The sequence below is a fragment of the Megascapheus bottae genome, chromosome 7 (genome assembly GCF_031878675.1).
Source record: "Megascapheus bottae isolate mThoBot1 chromosome 7, mThoBot2.hap1, whole genome shotgun sequence".
In the NCBI taxonomy this organism is placed as follows: Eukaryota; Metazoa; Chordata; class Mammalia; order Rodentia; family Geomyidae; genus Megascapheus; species Megascapheus bottae.
The window spans coordinates 68,075,450-68,093,928 of NC_143515.1; the positions used below are offsets into that span (position 1 = coordinate 68,075,450).

At 39.2% G+C, this 18,479-nt stretch overlaps 1 protein-coding gene across 1 annotated transcript in view; it reads right to left on the bottom strand.

Annotated features, from left to right (window-relative positions):
* Nucleotides 1-18,479, bottom strand: part of Ncoa1 (nuclear receptor coactivator 1) — a 137,892-nt gene that overhangs the window by 30,192 nt on the left and 89,221 nt on the right. Inside the window, exons 14-15 of the mRNA XM_090337358.1 lie at nt 14,024-14,204; nt 1,165-1,282 (exon numbers count right to left, since the gene is read on the bottom strand). Of these exons, the coding sequence (XP_090193484.1) occupies nt 1,165-1,282; nt 14,024-14,204 (299 nt within the window). The remainder of the gene's footprint in view (nt 1-1,164; nt 1,283-14,023; nt 14,205-18,479) is intronic.

The following is an 18,479-nucleotide window of genomic DNA, read 5'->3' on the forward strand; positions in this document are numbered from 1 at the left end:
TCATTGATTCATGTAGGAAATATGTAGCTCAATCCCAAGTGATATTAACTTGTACATAAAACTTGAGATAAACAGAAGATACAAATTATAAAGATTGCTTCCCTAGGAGGGGCAGATAGAAACTTAGTTCTTAGTTAAGGCTGTCAACCATACCCAATACAACTGGTCTTCCTCTGCTTGCCATGTATGAGATACATTCTGTGCTAGGGAATACTGCTGCCTATGTGAATTAAAAGTTAAATTCTCTCTCTCTCTCTTTTTTTTTTGTCAAGTCCAAGGGCTTGATCTCAGGGCTTGAACACTGTCCTTGGGCCTTCTCAAGGCTAGAGCTCTACCACTAGAGCCACAGCACTACTTCCAGCTTTTTACTATGTATGTGGTACCGAGGAGGTCTTCGTGCATGCTAGGCAAGCACTCTACTACTAGGCCAATCTCTCGTCCCTTAAAAGTTAAATGCTAATCAGAATGGAACATAAAGTATATGTAAAAAATATTTTCTTCCTAATATTTTCTTACTCCAAGTAAGGGGAAATGCTAGACAAAATAATTACATAATTAAAAGCGGAATATATAGTCATGGGGCCAATTCATTCACAGGTCTCAGGAAACATTATGATAACTAAAGCAAAGTAATAGATGAAATATAAAACCATCAATGCATACCATATCCATCTCTTCATGATTACAACGCATACTTTCCTTGTGGTTATGTAGTAATGAATCAGCTTGATTCAGTATTCCTCCTCATCTCCCTTTTCCTTATTAAACATCTATATCAATTTAGTTATTTAATTATTATTATTATTTATTTTATTTTGGGGGGTCATGGGGCTTGAACTCTGGGCCTGGGCACTGTCTCTGAGCTCTTCAGCTCAAGGCTACCACCTTACCTCTTGAGCCATAGCCCTACTTCCCATTTTTTTAGTGATGAATTGGAGATCAGAGTCTCACGTTTTTTAGTGCCTGGGCTGGCTTTGAACTGCAATTCTCAGATCTCTGCCTCCTGAGTAGCTAGGATTATAGGTGTGAGATACTACACCCAGCATCTATATCAATTTATATCTCAAAAAAATGCTACTATAGACTGCAATCCAACTTGGAAGAACAGGTTTTTACTCAGAAGCTGTATCTGGTATTTTATAAAATATAAAGTATATCACTTACTCTTCTGGTTTACTCTGGTTTACAGGTGTCACAGCATTATTTGCCCATGGAATCTGACCTCCTGTTCCTGGTTGTCCAAACTGGTTATCAATTGCTTCTAATTCCAGCTCAGGCAATCCTGATTGGAAAAGGAAAGGTCACATCACAATGGAGGAAAAATGACAATATTTCCAGAAGTATTTTATTGTATAGTACAATAAAATTCTCTCTCAAATATGACTTCAGTGGTGCAAAAGTCACTTAGAATGCAGACATATATAACAGAGTGAAAATGAGGGGCTGGGAGCATGGCTTAGTGGTAGAGTGCTTGCCTAGCATACAGGAAGCCGTGCATTTGATTCCTCGGTATCACATACACAGATAAAGTTGGAAGTGGTGCTGTGGTTCAAGTGGTAGAATGCTAGCCTTGAGGAAAGCCCAAGGACAGTGCTCAGGCCCTGAGTTCAAGCACCAGGCAAAAAAAAAAAAGAAGAAAAGTAAAAATGAATGTGAGAAATGATTACTGGATCAAAAAGAAATCTACTGTTGAGTTTGTGCATAGGTTGATGTTATACGAATGAAGAATCTTTTTCTCTGCCAAGAGCCATTTGGACATGGTAATATTATGACAAGCCAAACAAAACGATGAATATAGCCAGACAAGCCTTAGACAGAAATAAGAAGTATTATGTATCTGTCTCTTAAGATATCACATGATTCTTGGGCCAGGTCCCCAACCCTTGAAAAGTCAAGGAATTGGTTATAAATTATTAAAAGATTAGTGTAATAATTTTTTTTTCTTTTTCTTTTTGTCAGTCCTGGGCTTGAGCTCAGGGCCTGAGCACTGTCCTTGGACTTTCTCAAGGCTAGAGCTCTACCACTTGAGCCTCAGCACCACTTCCGGCTTTTTTCTATGTATGTGGTAACAAGGAATCAAACCCGGGTCTTCGTGCATGCTAGGCAAGCACTTTAACCACTAGGCAAAACTCCCGGCCCTAGTGTAATAATTTTTATGAACTGCTTTTTCAGGATATAGTACATGAATGTGACTATGTGGCAGTAGGGATCGTGTCATCACTGCAAAGCAACAGCTGCAAGCAAAACATAAAATACATTGCATAAAAAGCAGGAAGAGAAACAAATGGGCATGGCAGTCTGAGGCAATCAGCAAATGGACAAGTCTCTAGTAGCTAACTGGAGAAGAAAGCTGTATAATTACAGTATAATCACTCCTGCTTATGATATTCAAATGAAAAAAAGAAGTTTATATTGTTTGTAAAGTACACTTTAGAAAGATTTTCTTTAGGATGTTTCTGAAAACTTTATAATGATCTCTAAGCTATTTATACTAAGCAAATTGTAGATAACAAATTTTAGAAATTTAGGAACCGATCAATGAATTAAGATATAAGCTACTGATAATATGCCATTACTGATACAATTTCATATGTATCACTAGAAAAAGTTCTGGGAAGCCCATGTATCTCTTAGTTTATTTCTAGTATTAAAATGGTTATTTACAATTTCTAGAATGAATATGCATTAACTGACCATTGTTAGAGGCTAAGTTGTCCCTTTCCCAAGTTATATGGATGCCCGAACTCCCAATACTAATTTAAAGATGTAATGAATTTAGAATAGGTCATTACTGTAAGCTCTAATCCAGTGTAATTAGTGTCTTTATAGGAAGAAAATATTAGGATACAATGCCAAGAGAAAGTGGCCATCTACAAGACAAGCAGATGCTCCAGAGGAAATCACCCTGGCTGACACTTAGATCTTGGGACTCTGTGCCTCTATAATGGTGATAAGATAAACTTCTGTTGCCCAAGCCTCCTAATCTGTGGTGTTTTCTTACAGCAAACTTAACTAATAACTTTTTTTTTTTGGTTAAAAGTCAAGCAATCTAATCATTGAGCTACATTCAGGCCTTGGAGTTTTGTTTTGTTTTGTTTTAGGGCACTTGGCCTGGGCACTTGTCTCTGAGCTCTTCAGCTGAAGGCTACCATCCTATCCCTTCAGCTTCAGCCCCACTTCCCATTTCTCTAGAGGTTAGGTTCTTTTGTGCCCGGGCTTGCTTTGAACCTTGATCCTCAGATCTCAGCCCCCAGAGTAGCTAGGATTACAAGTGAGAGCCAGCAGCAGTTGGCATAATTTTAGTCATTATTTAAATCAGGAAGATGGTTAAAGGTTATCTAAAGATCCTAGCTACTCAGGAGGATAAGATCTGAGGATCGAGGTTCAAAGCCATCCCGGGCACTAAAGACACTAAAGACCATGAGGCTCTTTTCTCCAATTAACCACTAGAAAACTGGAAGTGGCGCTATGGCTCAAGGGACAGGGCAGTAGACTTGAGCTAAAGAGCTCAGGGACAACGCCCAGGCCCAGACTACAAGCCCCAGACTGACCAAAAAAAAAAAAGTATATCTAAAGCTGTCTCACTGCTCTGCTCCACATATTAATTCCTCATCCCAATCTCGTAAGAAAAACCAATCTAAAAAAACGTTATTCTAGAGTCTAAGATCATTTATATGTTTGTCTACAATCAATTACTAGTATTACAAATAATAGTGATAGTATTCCATAGTAGTAGTCTTGATAGAAAAACATTAAGTGGGTAAACAGCATGAAACAGTCATGGAAGTGCAATGCTATAGTCCCAGCTGAAGCAGAATGACGCAGAGTTAGAGTTAGAGGCCAGTTTGGGCTACAGCAAAAACCTGTCTCAAAAACGAAAAATCTTTTTTCCAAAATGAAACAAGATTCACATTCTGATTTTGATTTATAAGCAAACATAAACAAAGGTGCTGAAATAAACTGAACTTTGATTCAATTAAACATGTATTTGCATAGGTTATATGGTTAAAAATATATATATATATATACCCTCTCTCCCTCTTGTCCCCCAAGGCCCCTGGGCAAGACCCACAGCTTCTCTGCGCTCAAGGCTAGTGCCTCTATACCACTTGAGCCACAGTGCCACTTCTGGCCTTTTCTGAGTAGTTTATTGGAGCTGAGAGTCTTGAGGATTTTTCTGCCCAGGCTGATCTTGAACCATGATCCTCAGATCTTAGCCTCCTGAGTAGGTAGGATTACAGGTGTGAGCCACCAGCACCCAGCTAAAAAAGGTTTTATCCTAAAAGCTACTTCAAGCTTTTTGGACTTCTTTTAGAAACTACCTTCTATAGAAAATGTAAGGAATTGTTAGAATCACTTAAGAAATAAAGATCTCCCTACACAGTCCAGACAGACCTAGATCATCCGGCCTCGTCTCTCCAGTAGCTATACTATAGGCACATACTAACACAGCTGGCTATCTGTTACCAGCTGTGCAAAAGACTCAACGTTATACTGTATAAGCCTAAACTCTTGGTTATAGGGAACCTTAATATATCCATTCACCATAATGAAGCCAACAAAAAGTTATTACACTGTCCCTGAGCTTTTGTGCTCAATGTTAGTGCTCCATTTGTGTTTCAGCTATTGCTCCATTTCCAGCTTTTATTTTTTAGTAGATAAAAGTTTTGTGAGTTTTCCCCCCAGGGTGGCTTTGAACTTCAATCCTCAGATCTCAGCATTGTGATTAGCTAGGATTACAGGTAAGAGCTACCAGAGCCTAGCTTTCTTTTCTTTTTGATGGTATTGTGTTTTGAAGCCTGGTATTTTGTTAGCCAACCACTCTGCCACGGAATCATGCCTTCAGTCCTTTTTAATTTGTTTCTCAGTTTTGATAGTGGTTGCTGGACCAGCATCACATTATGATGCTTTTCTTACACCTCCCTAAGTAGCTGAGATTATCAAACTGCACCATCATACCTGGCTTGCTTTTATGAAATCTAAGAGCTCAATAACTTTACTTTTTTTTAATGTGTGTGTCCAGGCTGGCTTATAACTGCTATGTTATTAAGTCCTTCAGTCCTTTTTAATTTGTTTCTCAGTCTTGCCAGTGGTTGCTGGACCAGCATCACATTATGATGCTTTTCTTACACCTCTCTAAGTAGCTGAGATTATCAAACTGCACCATCGTACCTGGCTTGCTTTTTTGAAATATAAGAGTTCAATAACTTTACTTTTTTTAAATGTGTGTGTCCAGGCTGGCTTATAACTGATATGGTTATTAAGTAATCACATAATTTCTGCACACCAAGGAAGGACCAATATCTTCATCAGGAGAGTAGCTTTTACCCATTCCACTTCTCCAACAGTGAATTTAGTATCTACAGATTTTCATGTTCACACTTAATTTTCTTCAGCTGTTGAAATGGAAACTTTTGGCTCAGTTTTTGGTTACATTTGGCAGTAACTGCACAACAATTTCAATGTTCTATTTTTTAAAAATGATGTAGAGAAATGACAATTACTCTGTAAGTTAAAAAAAACTGCCATAAGATTTATCAAAAGATAAACAGAGACTTGGAAGAGGTCACAAATGATTGACCTGATTCAGAATAAAAGAAATATAACATCAACAAAATATCTAACAAATGAAAAATAGCCTAAATGTACAAGGTGCTCACAAAATTAACACTAATAAACGAATAAACTAATAACTCAATGAATGGACAAAGGAGCAAAAAAGAGACTTATTAGAAGAACAAAGAAAGGCAAATAGACACATGAGTAAATGCTCAATATCCCTGGCCATAAAGGAAATGCAAATCAAAACAACTTTGAGATTCCATCTCACCCCATTAGATTGGCTAACATCAAGAATCCAAACAACAACAAATGCTGATGGGAATGTTTGGGAAAAAGGAACTGTATTATATTGTTGGAGAATACAATCACTCTGGACAGCAGTCTGGAGGCTCCTCAGAAAACTAAACATAGAAGTTCCCTAAGACCCTACTATACCATTCTTGAGCATCTACCCAGAATATCACAAGCTAGGATATGATAAAGACACCTACACATCCATATTCACTGCTGCACTATTCATAATAGCCAAATTATAGAAACATCCAGTTGCTCTACTAAAATAGATCAATGGGTCAAAAAAATATGGTACATATACATAATGAAATTTTATTCATCCATCAGAAAGAGTTAAGATTATGGCATTTGCAGGGAGCAAATCATGTTAAGTCAGATTAGCCAAGTTCAGAGAGACAAAAGGCATATGGTTTCTCTATGTGAGAGCTAGATCTAAAATACAACTGGACATGGTAATCTATACAGGACTTTTGGCATTCACACACACACACACAGTCAGACTAAAGGAGTTATATCCTCAGGGGAAGAACACAAAGGCGCAACTTTTTTTCTTTTTCTTTCTTTCTTTTTTTGGTCAGTTATGGGACTTGAACTCTGCGCCTGGGTGCTATCTCTGAACTCTTCAGCTCAAGGGTAACAGTCTACTACTTGAGCCACAATGCCACTTCCACTTCCAGTTTTCTGATGGTTAACTGGAGATAAGAGTCTCTTGGCTGACTAGCTCATGCCTGTAATCCTTAGCTACTCAGTAGGCTGAGATCTGTGAAACCTCAGGGACAGCGCCCAGGCCCAGAGTTCAAGCCCTACCACTGGCACATACACACAAAAGAAACAAACAAAAAACTATTTTAAGAAACTTAAAAAAAAAAGAAAAAAACAACTCATCAGACTGACAAAGATGAGAAAGCGAATAAATCAAGAACTAAGCAGGATATAAAGAAATAGGAACATTAAGTAATATAATTACTAAGAAGGACTACTTAGCAATAATATCAATCTATCCATCCATCTGTCCATCCTTTGACCAGACTTTGTACTCAGAACTTATATTCTACATACTCTTTGGTAAATTATTAACAAAGATATTAATCATTCTTCATGTGGTTAAGTAAATTCTGGTAAAGATATTAAAAAAATAAGTTAAAAAGAGAATAAAACTCTGTGTTCACATAGCATCCAAATGAAAAAGGATTAAGATACACACAGTAAGTGTATATAGTATGCAATCTATAGGGGGAGCCTATGTTACACACAAATAACAGCATTGCTTCTAGGAGGAAGAGACTTTCCATTATCCATCTTTTTTGGTGTTATACAAAATGCTTAAGTATGTGATATTTTAATTACCAAAACAACTAAAACAAAGTCCCCAACTACAACCTTCAAAACAAGGGACTTAAATGGTTTTTTGTTTGTTTGTTTTCCAGTACCGAGGCCTGACCTCAGGGCCCGGACAGTGTCCCTAAGCTGCTTTTTGCTATCCTAGCCCAAAATGGACTTTTTTTTTTGCCAGTCCTGGAACTTGAACTCAGTGCCTGAGCACTGTCCTTGGGCTTTAAGGCTAGAGCCCTACCACTTGAGCCATAGCACCACTTCTGACTTTTTCTGTTTATGTGGTACTGAGGAATAGAACCTAGGTCTTTGTCATGCTAGACAAGCACTCAACCACTAGGCCAAACTTCCAGGCCTGCCAAATGCATTTTCTTAAGTACTGTAAATATTGTATACAAAACTTCACAACCCCAGCTCTTTCAGCTTAAAAAAAAATGTCTGGCTTGAATCATAGTCCTTTTGTTTACAGTTCATGCATAGCTGGGATGACAGATGTATACTACCAGGTTCAGCTTTTTATTAGTAGAGATTAGGTCTTGCCAACTTTTGTGCCTAGGCTACCCTCAACAGTGATCCTCCTGTTAAAGCCCCCTGAATACTTATGATTATAAGCATGAATGGCCATGCTTTGCTGAAACTCAATTTCACAGGAATAAAACATTTTAATATACTGCAATTAATGGGACTCTTTCCCTTTTCCTTACTCATTGGCTGAACTCCTTGAGGCCTTCCCTCAGCTTCCCATCATTGTTCTGGGATTTGTAGCAATAAAATTCTTTAGTTCTATGCAAAAATAAATCAATTAATAACAAGATTTTAATCAAAGAATGTAGATAGTCACAAAATAAAAATAGTTTTAGGAGGCTAGTCTTTAAATGTGTTTTTAATTCTTCAGTCTACAAATTGGTCAAGAAACTAAATCTCTACACAGATTTAACTTCAATTCTGATTTTTAAAATAGCATTTCTTTTTTTGGGGGGGGGGGGAGAGGAGAAGTCATGGGGCTTGAACTCTAGGCCTGGGCGCTGTCCCTGAGCTCTTCAGCTCAAGGCTACCACCCTATCCCTGGGCCTCAGGTGTTGTCCCTGAGCTCCTTAACTCAAGGCTACTGCCCTACCACAGAGCCACAGCCCTACTTCCTGCTTTCTAGTAATTAATTGGAGATAAGAGTCTCATGTTCTTTATTGTTGGGGCTCGCTTCGATCAGCAATCCTCAGGTCTCAGCCTCCTAAATAGCTAGGATTACAGGTGTGAGCCACCATACCTGGCTCTAGCATTATTTTAAGGAAATAAATTTGGTTCTGCATACTTTTCTAAAGTTAAATCCACCCTCAGAAATAGGGATTTGGAGATAGCTGGATACTGCAATAGGAATTGGTGCCTCACACCTGTAATTCTAGCTATTCAGGAAGCTGAGGATCACAGTTCAAAGTCAACCTTGAGGAAAGTCAATGTGAATCTTCTTTTTTTCTTTTCTTTTCTTTTCTTTTTGCCAGTTCTTTGTGCTCAAGCACTCTACCACTTGAGCCGCAGCATCACTTCTGGCTTTTTCTAAGTAGTTTATTGGAGATGGGAGTGTCATGGACTTTTCTGCCTGAGCTGGCTTCTAATAATGATCCTGAGATCTGAGCTTCCTGAGTAGCTAGGATTACAGGTTTACTTTTGGCTAGTAGCTAGGATTATTCTTATCTACAGTTAACCACCAAAAAGGGCAAAAGTGGAGCTGTGGCTCTAGTGGTAGAACAGTAGCCTTGAGCAAATGCTCAAGGACCATTCCCAGGGCCTGAGTTCAAACTCCTAGGACTGTTGAAAAAGAAAAGAAAAAACAACACTGCAGAGGTTTTGCAGGTTCTGCCAAAGAGGTGTACTGTACACACCTTGATCAGTAAAGTCCTCATACAGTGTCAATGTGAAAAGGCAATATTTATCTGGATGTATTATGTACTCTTACGATCCTTTCCTTTTCCGTTATTTTTTGTTTTGTTTTGTTTTTGCCAGTCCTGGGGCTTCAACTCAGGGCCTGAGCACTGTCCTTGGGTTTTTTCCTCAAGGCTAGCACTCTGTCACTTGAGCCACAACACCATTTCTGGCTCAGGTGGTGCTCAGGAATTGAACCGGGGTCTTTGTGCATGCTAGGCAAGCACTCTTACCACTAGGCCAAACTCCTGGCCCTCCTTTTCTGGTTTTTAATGAAACATTTGTTTCATTTTCTTGCCAGTTTGTTTTATAGCTTTAGTGCTGCAATTGTTATAAAACTACTTTTGTTGCTGGTTTTTCACTTTAATTGATGCTTTTTACAGCTTAATTAGGCTTTAGTCTTACTTAATAACAGTTTTAGCACTCTTTAAGGGCTGTTTTGTGTTAACTGGCTTTAACTCAGGGCCTGTGGGTACTGTCCTTGGACACTTTTGGCTCAAGGCTAGCACTCTGTCACTTGAACCACAGTGCCACTTCTGGCTTTTCTGTGTATATGGTCCTAGAGAATTGAACCCAGGGTTTCGTGCATGCTAGGCAAGCACACTACCATCAGGCCAAACTCTCAGTCCTTAATGAAACTTTCTAACAAAATTGCTTAATTTTGGTTGAATTGCACAGATGTGTTTTGTATAAACAGGATGTTTTAAAATCAGGCAGATAAAGATTTAAATGCTGGGTCTATACATAGTAACATACTTTGAGTAGTTTTTGGCAGAGAAGGACAGAGAGTCAGAGATAGAGAAAGAAAATGAGAGACAGAGATAGAGAGACAGAGGAACAGATAGAACTAGACAAAGAGAGACTGAACTTCCCCTTTAATTCTCTGAACTTTCATTTTTACATATATAAGTGGACCTAAGGAAATATTCTGGTTCACTATGGTGGAATTATAACCTGTATTTTTGTCTCCTTCCAAGAGTATCAGTGAAACAACAAAAGGAAAAGAAACAGGAAAACATCTACAGCTGAAACAAAGGCAAGGTAAGACATGAACTTTTGAAACTGCTAGAAGAAAACATTAGAAAACACTTCCAAGAAACAGGCACAAACAATACTTTCTGAATTGGACTTCCGAAACTCAGAAGATAATAGCAAAAACTGACAAATGGGATGGCATTAAATTAAAAGCTGCACAGCAAAGAAAACAATTACCAGAGTGAAGAGACAGCCTACAGATGGGAGACAATCTTTGCCAGCTATTCATCTGGAAGGGGATTCAGGTCCAGAATAAAGAACTCAAAAAATTACACAATTAAAGAACAAACAACCCAATCAATTAGTGAGTGAATGAATGGGACAGTTCTCCAAAGTACAAATGGCCTCAAACTGATATCTTACCAATCTCATACTCCTGAGTAGCTGGGATTACACATTGTAGGCTTGCACTGTAACTTTAATTTGCATTTCTGTTTTGACCCTTTTCTTTTCTTCTTATTTTATTTTTTTTTTCTTTTTTTCTTTTTTGCCAGTCCTGGGCTTGGGCTCAGGGCCTGAGCACTGTCTTTGGACTTTCTCAAGGCTAGAGCTCTACCACTTGAGCCTCAGCACCACTTCCGGCTTTTTTCTATGTACGTGGTACCGAGGAATCGAACCCGGGTCTTCATGCATGCTAGGCAAGCACTTTAACCACTAGGCCAAACTCCCGGCCTCTTCTTCTTATTTTAAATATGGTTCAAGGGCTTGAACTCAGTGTCATGTTCCTGCTCAGCTTGTTTACAGCTAGCACTCCACAACTTTAGCCAAGCTTCCAGCCCGGCTTTATTCTCATTCATTAGAAACAGAACTTTGCTGTCTTCTAGCTGGCTGTTAATGGAGATTCTCCACATCTCATCCTAATCCTAGGATTACAGGAGTGAGTTTAGCTTGTATTTCCTTGTTGATGTTGACTGGTTATCTTTTTAATCTTCTTTCATGACTTGTTTGTGGGGGAGGAGGGGGAGAATATCATGGGGCTTGAACTCTGGGCCTGGGCGCTGTCCCAGACAGAGCTTTTCAGCTCAAGGCTACCTCCCTATCTCTGGGCCTGGGTGTTGTCCCTGAGCTCTATAGCTCAAGGCTACCCGTTCTATCCCTGAGCCACAGCCCCACTACCCATTTTCTAGTGATTAATTGGAGATAAGAGTCTCTCGGACTTGAGTGCCCAGGCTGGCTTAGAACTGCAATCCTCAGATTTCAGCCTCCTGAGTAGCAAGGATTACAAGTGTGAGCCACCTGTCTGGCATGCCTTGTCTTTTAAAATCCTTTGTTCATCAGGTGCTGGGTGCTCATACCTATAATCCTAGCTAATTAGGAGGCTGAGGTCTGAGGACCATGGTTCAATGCCATAGTAGGGGAGGTTCAAAGCCAGTAGGGCAAGAAAGCCCCTTTGTGATTCTTATCTCCAATTAACCAACAAAAAACCAGAAGTGGAACTGTGGCTCAGCGTGGTAGAGTGATAGCCTTAAGTGAAAGAGCTCTGAGTTCAAGTCCCATGACTGACCAAAAAATATCAACCAAACAAAACCACTGCCTACTGTTTACATTGGTCTGTTTCTCTTACCATTATGTATTGCATTAGTTCACTGTTTTTGTTATACAGTTTTCATGGGTTTTTCCAAATGTATAATGGCAGGTATTCCCAATTCAGATTAATACTGGAGAACAATATAACACCCACAAGTTCCCTGTCCTCCCACTATTCTTCCTTCCCTTTGACAACCAGTAGACAACCAGTGGTCTCTTTCCTATCTGGACAGTTTTGCAATTCCAGAAAAGAGTTGAAGGCATATAGGATAGCCTTTTCAGATTGGCTTTTTGTCAGCAATGTCTTTTTCTGTCTTAGTGATTTTCAAGATTTAGTAATTATGAATAAAGCTGTCACAACAAACACTATATGCAGGTTTTTGTGTGCACACAAATTTTCAACCCTTTTGGGTATATATCAAAGAGGACAACTGCTGGACCACGTGGCAAGAGTATGCTTAGTATACAAAGAATGGACAAACTGCCTTCCAAAGTGGGGATAATATCACCATCTTCTCTCACAGCCAATGGTAGATCCTGTTGTTCTATATCTTGACCACTGGTGGTACATTCTGAATTTTAGCCATTCTAATAGAAGCTACTGAATTAATAATATTCACATGTGACAATGGTGGCCTTCCTTCTTCCCCCCTCCCCCCGTCCCCTTTCTTTCTTTGCCCACCTCTAGCCCTTTCTATTTATGTACTAAGGAACTGAACCGAGGGCTTCATGCATGCCAGGGAAGCACTCTACCACTAAGACACATTCCCAGCCCTCACATGCATATTTTCTATACATTTATCTTCTCTGTAGAGGTATTTGTTCAGATAATTTACCCATAGGTTTTTTTTTTTAAGTTTTTTTTTTTTTGTTAGGCTGATACTGAGATTTGAACTCTCTTCTTTGTAACTGACTGGAAATCTTGGTAAACTTTCAGGAGCTGGGCCATAACAACTAAAATCTCCAGTAAAACAAAATCAATGAAGATTCATATTTGATCCCATCAGCACAGCATGAAGGCTAAGAACCTAAACACACCTAAACCTGAAAGGTAGTTGATTAGTTTCCAAATTATAGGGTAATAATTACCACTAATTCTTTCAATTTGGAAATTGATGGATACAAAAAAAAAATGACAGCTCTCGCTTCATGAGTTTGAAATACTCTATTACAGTGTTCTATTATCTCGTAAAGAGAAGAATGGATGTTATTTAGGTAAGAACAATAATGATATATTTTAACAAATGGCCCCCTTAATAATATTCCATAGAAAACTCATTCTAGGGAAGGGTTGACATTGTCTAAACAGAAATGCACGCTTTACCTGACTTACATAACTGTAATTCTTCTGTATATTATCTATATACTAACAATAAAAAAATTAGGAAAAAAACTTACTCTATTTTTCTTTTTTGGCCAGTCCTGGGCCTTGAACTCAGGACCTGAGCACTGTCCTTGGGCTTTCTCAAGGCTAGAGCTCTACCACTTGAGCCACAGCACCATTTCTGGCTTTTTCTATGTATATGTGGTATGGAGGAATCAAACCCAGATCTTCGTGCATGCTAGGCAAACACTCTACCACTAGGCCAAACTTCTGGCCCCAAATACTTTAAAAGGAACTCCATGACCAAAAAGTTGGGGAAATGCTAGCTTACAGAAATACAGACTAATTTCTTTTATTTTTTTGCCTGTCCTGGCACTTAAATTCTGGGTCTGGGTGCTGTCCCTGAGCTTCTTTTGATCAAGCCTAATGCTCTACCATTTGAACCACAGTGACACTTTCAGCTTTTTTTGAAGAATTTATTGGAGTTTTAAAGTTTCACAGACTTTCCTGCCAAGGCTGGCTTCAAACTGTGATCCTCAGATCTTAGCCTCCTAAGTAGCTAGGATTATAGGTGTGAGTCACTGAAACCTGCCACAAACTGATTTCTTTAATCCAGGACCTTTCAAATCCTTTAAAAGTCACATAAAACTTTAATAGCAGAATGTATAGGATATGAAGCATTTGCCCAGGCTGTTTTAGTACAGAATCTTCTTGCAACTCCTAAGACTAAAGACTAACTTTCAAGGACATTTGGGAAACATAATCTTTCCCAATACTGTATTTATAAATATATTTATAAATGTTCTATTATGTGACAATTTGTATAAGAACACTAAATTGTTTTCCACATCAATTTCAAGTGAATATTATACATAAATGCACAAGTCTGAATAGAACTATATTTTTACAGTGCCAAATAAACAGCTATTTTATTCTCAATGAAGATTCTAGCAATGATGGTCAGAGACCAAGCAAGTGCTATGCCATGGTATCACTAAGCATTTAAGATAAAGTATGGTTCCCAGCACATACTGTTTAGCCTGGATGTGGGTCTGGCAGTGGTGGACTGAAGTGAAGTTGGTAGGATCTCTGACTTGATACTGACACTGGAAGCCGCACCATCCATTCTGTCTGTCTCACACAAGGCTGGCAACTGTGCTGCCTTCTCCAGCGTGGGCAGCAACTGATCAAACTGGTCTAGTTCAGCCGTAAACTAAGAAAGGAAACCAAAGACAGTGGAAATATTTCACATACTTTTCAGAAAGCAGTTTAAAAAGAGAATACATTCCTTTAAACTTGATGACCCAAATGTAACCAAGAGAATAAAGAAAGAAGAGATAATTAGAATGGCTGGTATATCTCTGAAATTACATGATCTATTATTATTCCACTGAGAAATCATAAGCTGATGTTTTTAAGAGTAATATACTACAAGCTATACTATACAGACAGTACTTATTATATCATGACAAAAGTTGCATACAGGCAAAAACCTGGATTGGAAAGAAATGTTAAAAATACTATGCTATGATGGCATTGTTGGTGATTTTTCCCTGTTTTCAAAGTCTGAAAAGTGATTTTGCATTAATATATTTTTATAATTTAAAAAGGTTAAGAAACGGTTTAAAAATAGGCAGCCAGGTGCTGGTGGCTCATTCCTGTAATACTAGCTACTCAGGAGGCTGAGATCTGAGGACTGGGACTCAAAGCCAGCTCAGACAGGAAAGTTCAGGAGACTCTTATCTCCAATTAACAACAAGAAAAACGGAAGTGGCCCTTGGCTCAAGTGACAGAGTGCTAGCTAGCTTTGAACAAAAGAGCTCAGGGGCAGTGGCCAGACCCCGAGTTCAAGTCCCATAACTGAAAGAAAACAAAACAAAAAAAAAGGTCAAATGCAGTGGCTCAAGCCTAAAGTTCTGGCTACTGGAGAGGCATAAACTGGAAGGTACATTTGAGAAAGCCCAGGTCTCAACCAATAAAAATTAGGCTCAGTAGATGCACCTGCCATCCCAACTAAATGGGAAGCCTAAGTAAGGACAAAGGTAGTTGAGGTCAGCTCTGGAATAAATGTTGAGATCCTATTAGAAAGATAACTAAATCCCCTTAACTACTTAGGAGGCTGAGAGCTGAGGACTGTGGTGGTTTGAAGCCAGCCCAGGCAGAAAAGTCCAAGAGACTCATATTTCCAAACAACCAACAAAAAGCTTGAAGTAAAGGCATGGCTTAAATGACAGAGTGCTAGATATAGGTGAAAAAGTGAAGAGTAAACTCAAGGCTCAGAGTTAAATCCCAGTACCAACAACAACAATAAATAGCAATCTCTATATATGCCTTAAGTTATACAAAAGAAAACTGGCCTTCATTTTACAATATTACTTTGAGACAATTTATTATTAAAATGTTTATCTGGGTTTCACTTTTAATAAAACTAAAATTTCTCTTTTCAGATAGTATAAATAGAACTGCATATACATATATACATGTCTATACATGCACATATTTATTGGTCCTGGGTATGGACTTAGGGCTTAGGTGCTGTCCCCAGAGTATTGTGCTCAAGGCTAGCACTATTATCACTTGAGTTGAAGTTCTACTTCTAGATTCTTTGGTAGTTAATTGGAGATAAAACTCTCCTGGGCTTTCCTGTCCCAGACTTTTTTTTCTTGCTGGTCGTAGGGCTTGAACTCTGTCCCTGAGCCAATTTGTGCTCAAGGACAGTACTCTACCACTTGAGCCATAGTGGCACTTACAGTTTTTTTCTGGGTAGTTTATTGGAGGTAAGAGACTCAGATTTTTCTGCCCTGGCTGGCTTTGAACCATGATCCTCAGATATAAGCCTTTTGAGTAGCTGGAATAGCAGGCTCAGGCCACCAGCACCTAGCAGAATCACATTCTTAAAAATGTCTTCTTTCAAAATTACATTTCTACAGTTCAGACATATTATCACATATAGGTGTAGTTCTTAATTTTCATTGCTGAACAATATCCCATTGTATGAATAGGTCATAATATAATTATCCATTCTTCTGTGATACAGTTTCAGATCGTTTCTAGTTTTTTGCTAACACAAGTAAAACTGCTATGAACACGTTTATTTATTTTGGCAATATTGGGGTTTGAATTTAGGGGCTATGTTTGTCAATTGAGTGTTACCATTTGAGTCCATTTAGCTTTTGCTATTTTTCTGTTAGGGTCTTGTGCTTTTTCTTCTGCCATAGACTGCAACCCTCTTACTTAAGACTCCCTCGGAATGACAGGCATGTGTCACCACACTCATTTTGTTGAAATAGGAGGGAAGGTGTAGCTAACTTCTTTCTCTGGGCTGTCCTCAAACTGTGGTATTTCCAATCTCTGCTTCCCACCTTTACCTAATTAAAACCTAACATAATGGTGCCAAAACCCGGGAGACACTTTGAGTTAGGAATGGCAGAATTCCCTCCACTTTTCTTTTTCTGAGGGCTAATACCCTTTCTGACCACCCATTTTTCATGGACTATACAGTTGTAAGAACCCCAGGCTGCACTTCTGAGCTTTTACCATTGCTTGTTCCTGCATCCACATCACATCACACCACACCACATCACGCCATGCCATGTCACTTCCACTTAAGATGAATGCACTACTACTCTATGATCTCTCTGTTGCATACACACATCCTCTATCTCTCCACAAATGTGGCGCCACACCAGACTAGGGCCTAGCCCAGTTACCTTCTGGGTCAGGTATGCCCGACTAAGAGGACTGGCCTTTGCTCTGAAGAGAGCCAGGTAACCTCTTCAGCATTCAACAAACTCCCTCCCACACTTCTAATGGGGTGCTACCAGTCACACCCAAGCCAGGACACTCCCTTGGGATGCTTCCTACCTGTCTAGACTTTCCTTTAGGGGAACTGGATAGTCTCAATGGCCCCAAGTTAGAACTTTTAATCTTGTTGCCTCTAAGCCTTCTAGCCATATCTTTCAGACCTGTTTTTGTCTCTGTGTCAGCTATCTCTTGAAATTTTACCAGTTCTAGTAGGAGTTCAATCTCCAGACTTTCCTTAGCCTCACACTTTATCTTTTCCCCTGCCAATCTTGTATAAATTCCCTACCCCCCTGGCAAGTGGGCAGCCCACCCCCACCCACTCATGTCTGCTCAAGGCCTCCCAGCCATCTCTCTCTTTCTCTCTCATCTGCTTGTTTACTTGCAAGTAAGCAAATCTTTATTCCAAGTCTTACCATCCTCATTTTTTTCTGCCATCTTGGCTACCTGGTAGGTTTTCATGCTAGCCCCATCTACCCAAGTCAAGTGTTCAAAGATGTCTTAGCTACTACTTATTTTCTGCCATCTTCATGGCCTCATCTGACCCTCATCTTTCCAAACTTACTTCTCCACCCCTTTAAAGGCATTCAATGATCCATTCATATTCTACTGTGCCTTGCTAACAAAGTTGCTGCCTTTCTTCATAGAAAACCGAGACTCAATCATCTAATGTATTTTGTCAGCAAAGATGTCTAAACATATTTGTTGTCAAAATTTTTGGATTGAGTTTTATCTTTTGTTTGGTATTCTTTTTTTCTAGCACTGATCTCATATTGGGAAAAATAATATCCTTTTGCTGCTGGAAAGCCAAAAGTCTATAGTGAATATTCATTTTGCATGCACAAGTGTGTATGCATGTGTATCTATCTGTATGTATGTCTGTGCCCATGTAAAAACTTGTTCAAGGTAATCTGGCACTTAAATCAAGTCATTTGGCTTAGCAAAAAATAGTTTCTTGAGGACTTTTTCCTCCCTCCCTCCCTCCTTCCTTCCTTGTTTCCTTCCTTCCTTCATTCTCTTTTAACTGTCATGAGACGACCTCTTGGCCTGGGTGCTATCCCTGAGCTCTTCAGCTCAAGGCTACCATCCTACCCTTTGAGCCATGGTGCCACTTCCAGTTTCCTGGTGGTTAACTGGAGATAAAACTCTCATGGACTTTAGTGCCTGGGCTGGCTCTGAAATAAGATCCTCAGATCTCAGCCTCCTGAGTAGCTAGGATTATAGGTGTGAGCCACTGAACCTGGCGGATCACTATACTTTTAAAGTTTCTTTTTATAAAGAGTGGAGTTGGAAGTCAGGGCTTCTTGCTTGCTCAGCTTGCTTACTTGGCTCACTACCAGTTGAGCAAAGCATGCAGCCTGGATTGTTGCTGGTTATTTTGGAGATGCAGTCTAGTGGACTTTTCTGTGTGGACTGTCTTTGATCCTAAGATCCCCAGATCTTGTCTCCTGAGTAGCTGGAATTACAAGTGTGACCCACTAGAGCCTAGCTTAATATACTTATTATTTGAAGTTGCTTTTCTACGTAAGAATATTAATTTCATTATGTCAAGAAACATGATGGCCTATCTCCAAAGAATATTCAAGTAAAGAAACAGTCAAAATGGTATTGTAGTAGATTGTCAATTGAGACAAAATAAACTATGAGAACAAAGGGGAAAGAACTGCCTAATTAGGGTTATTTGGAG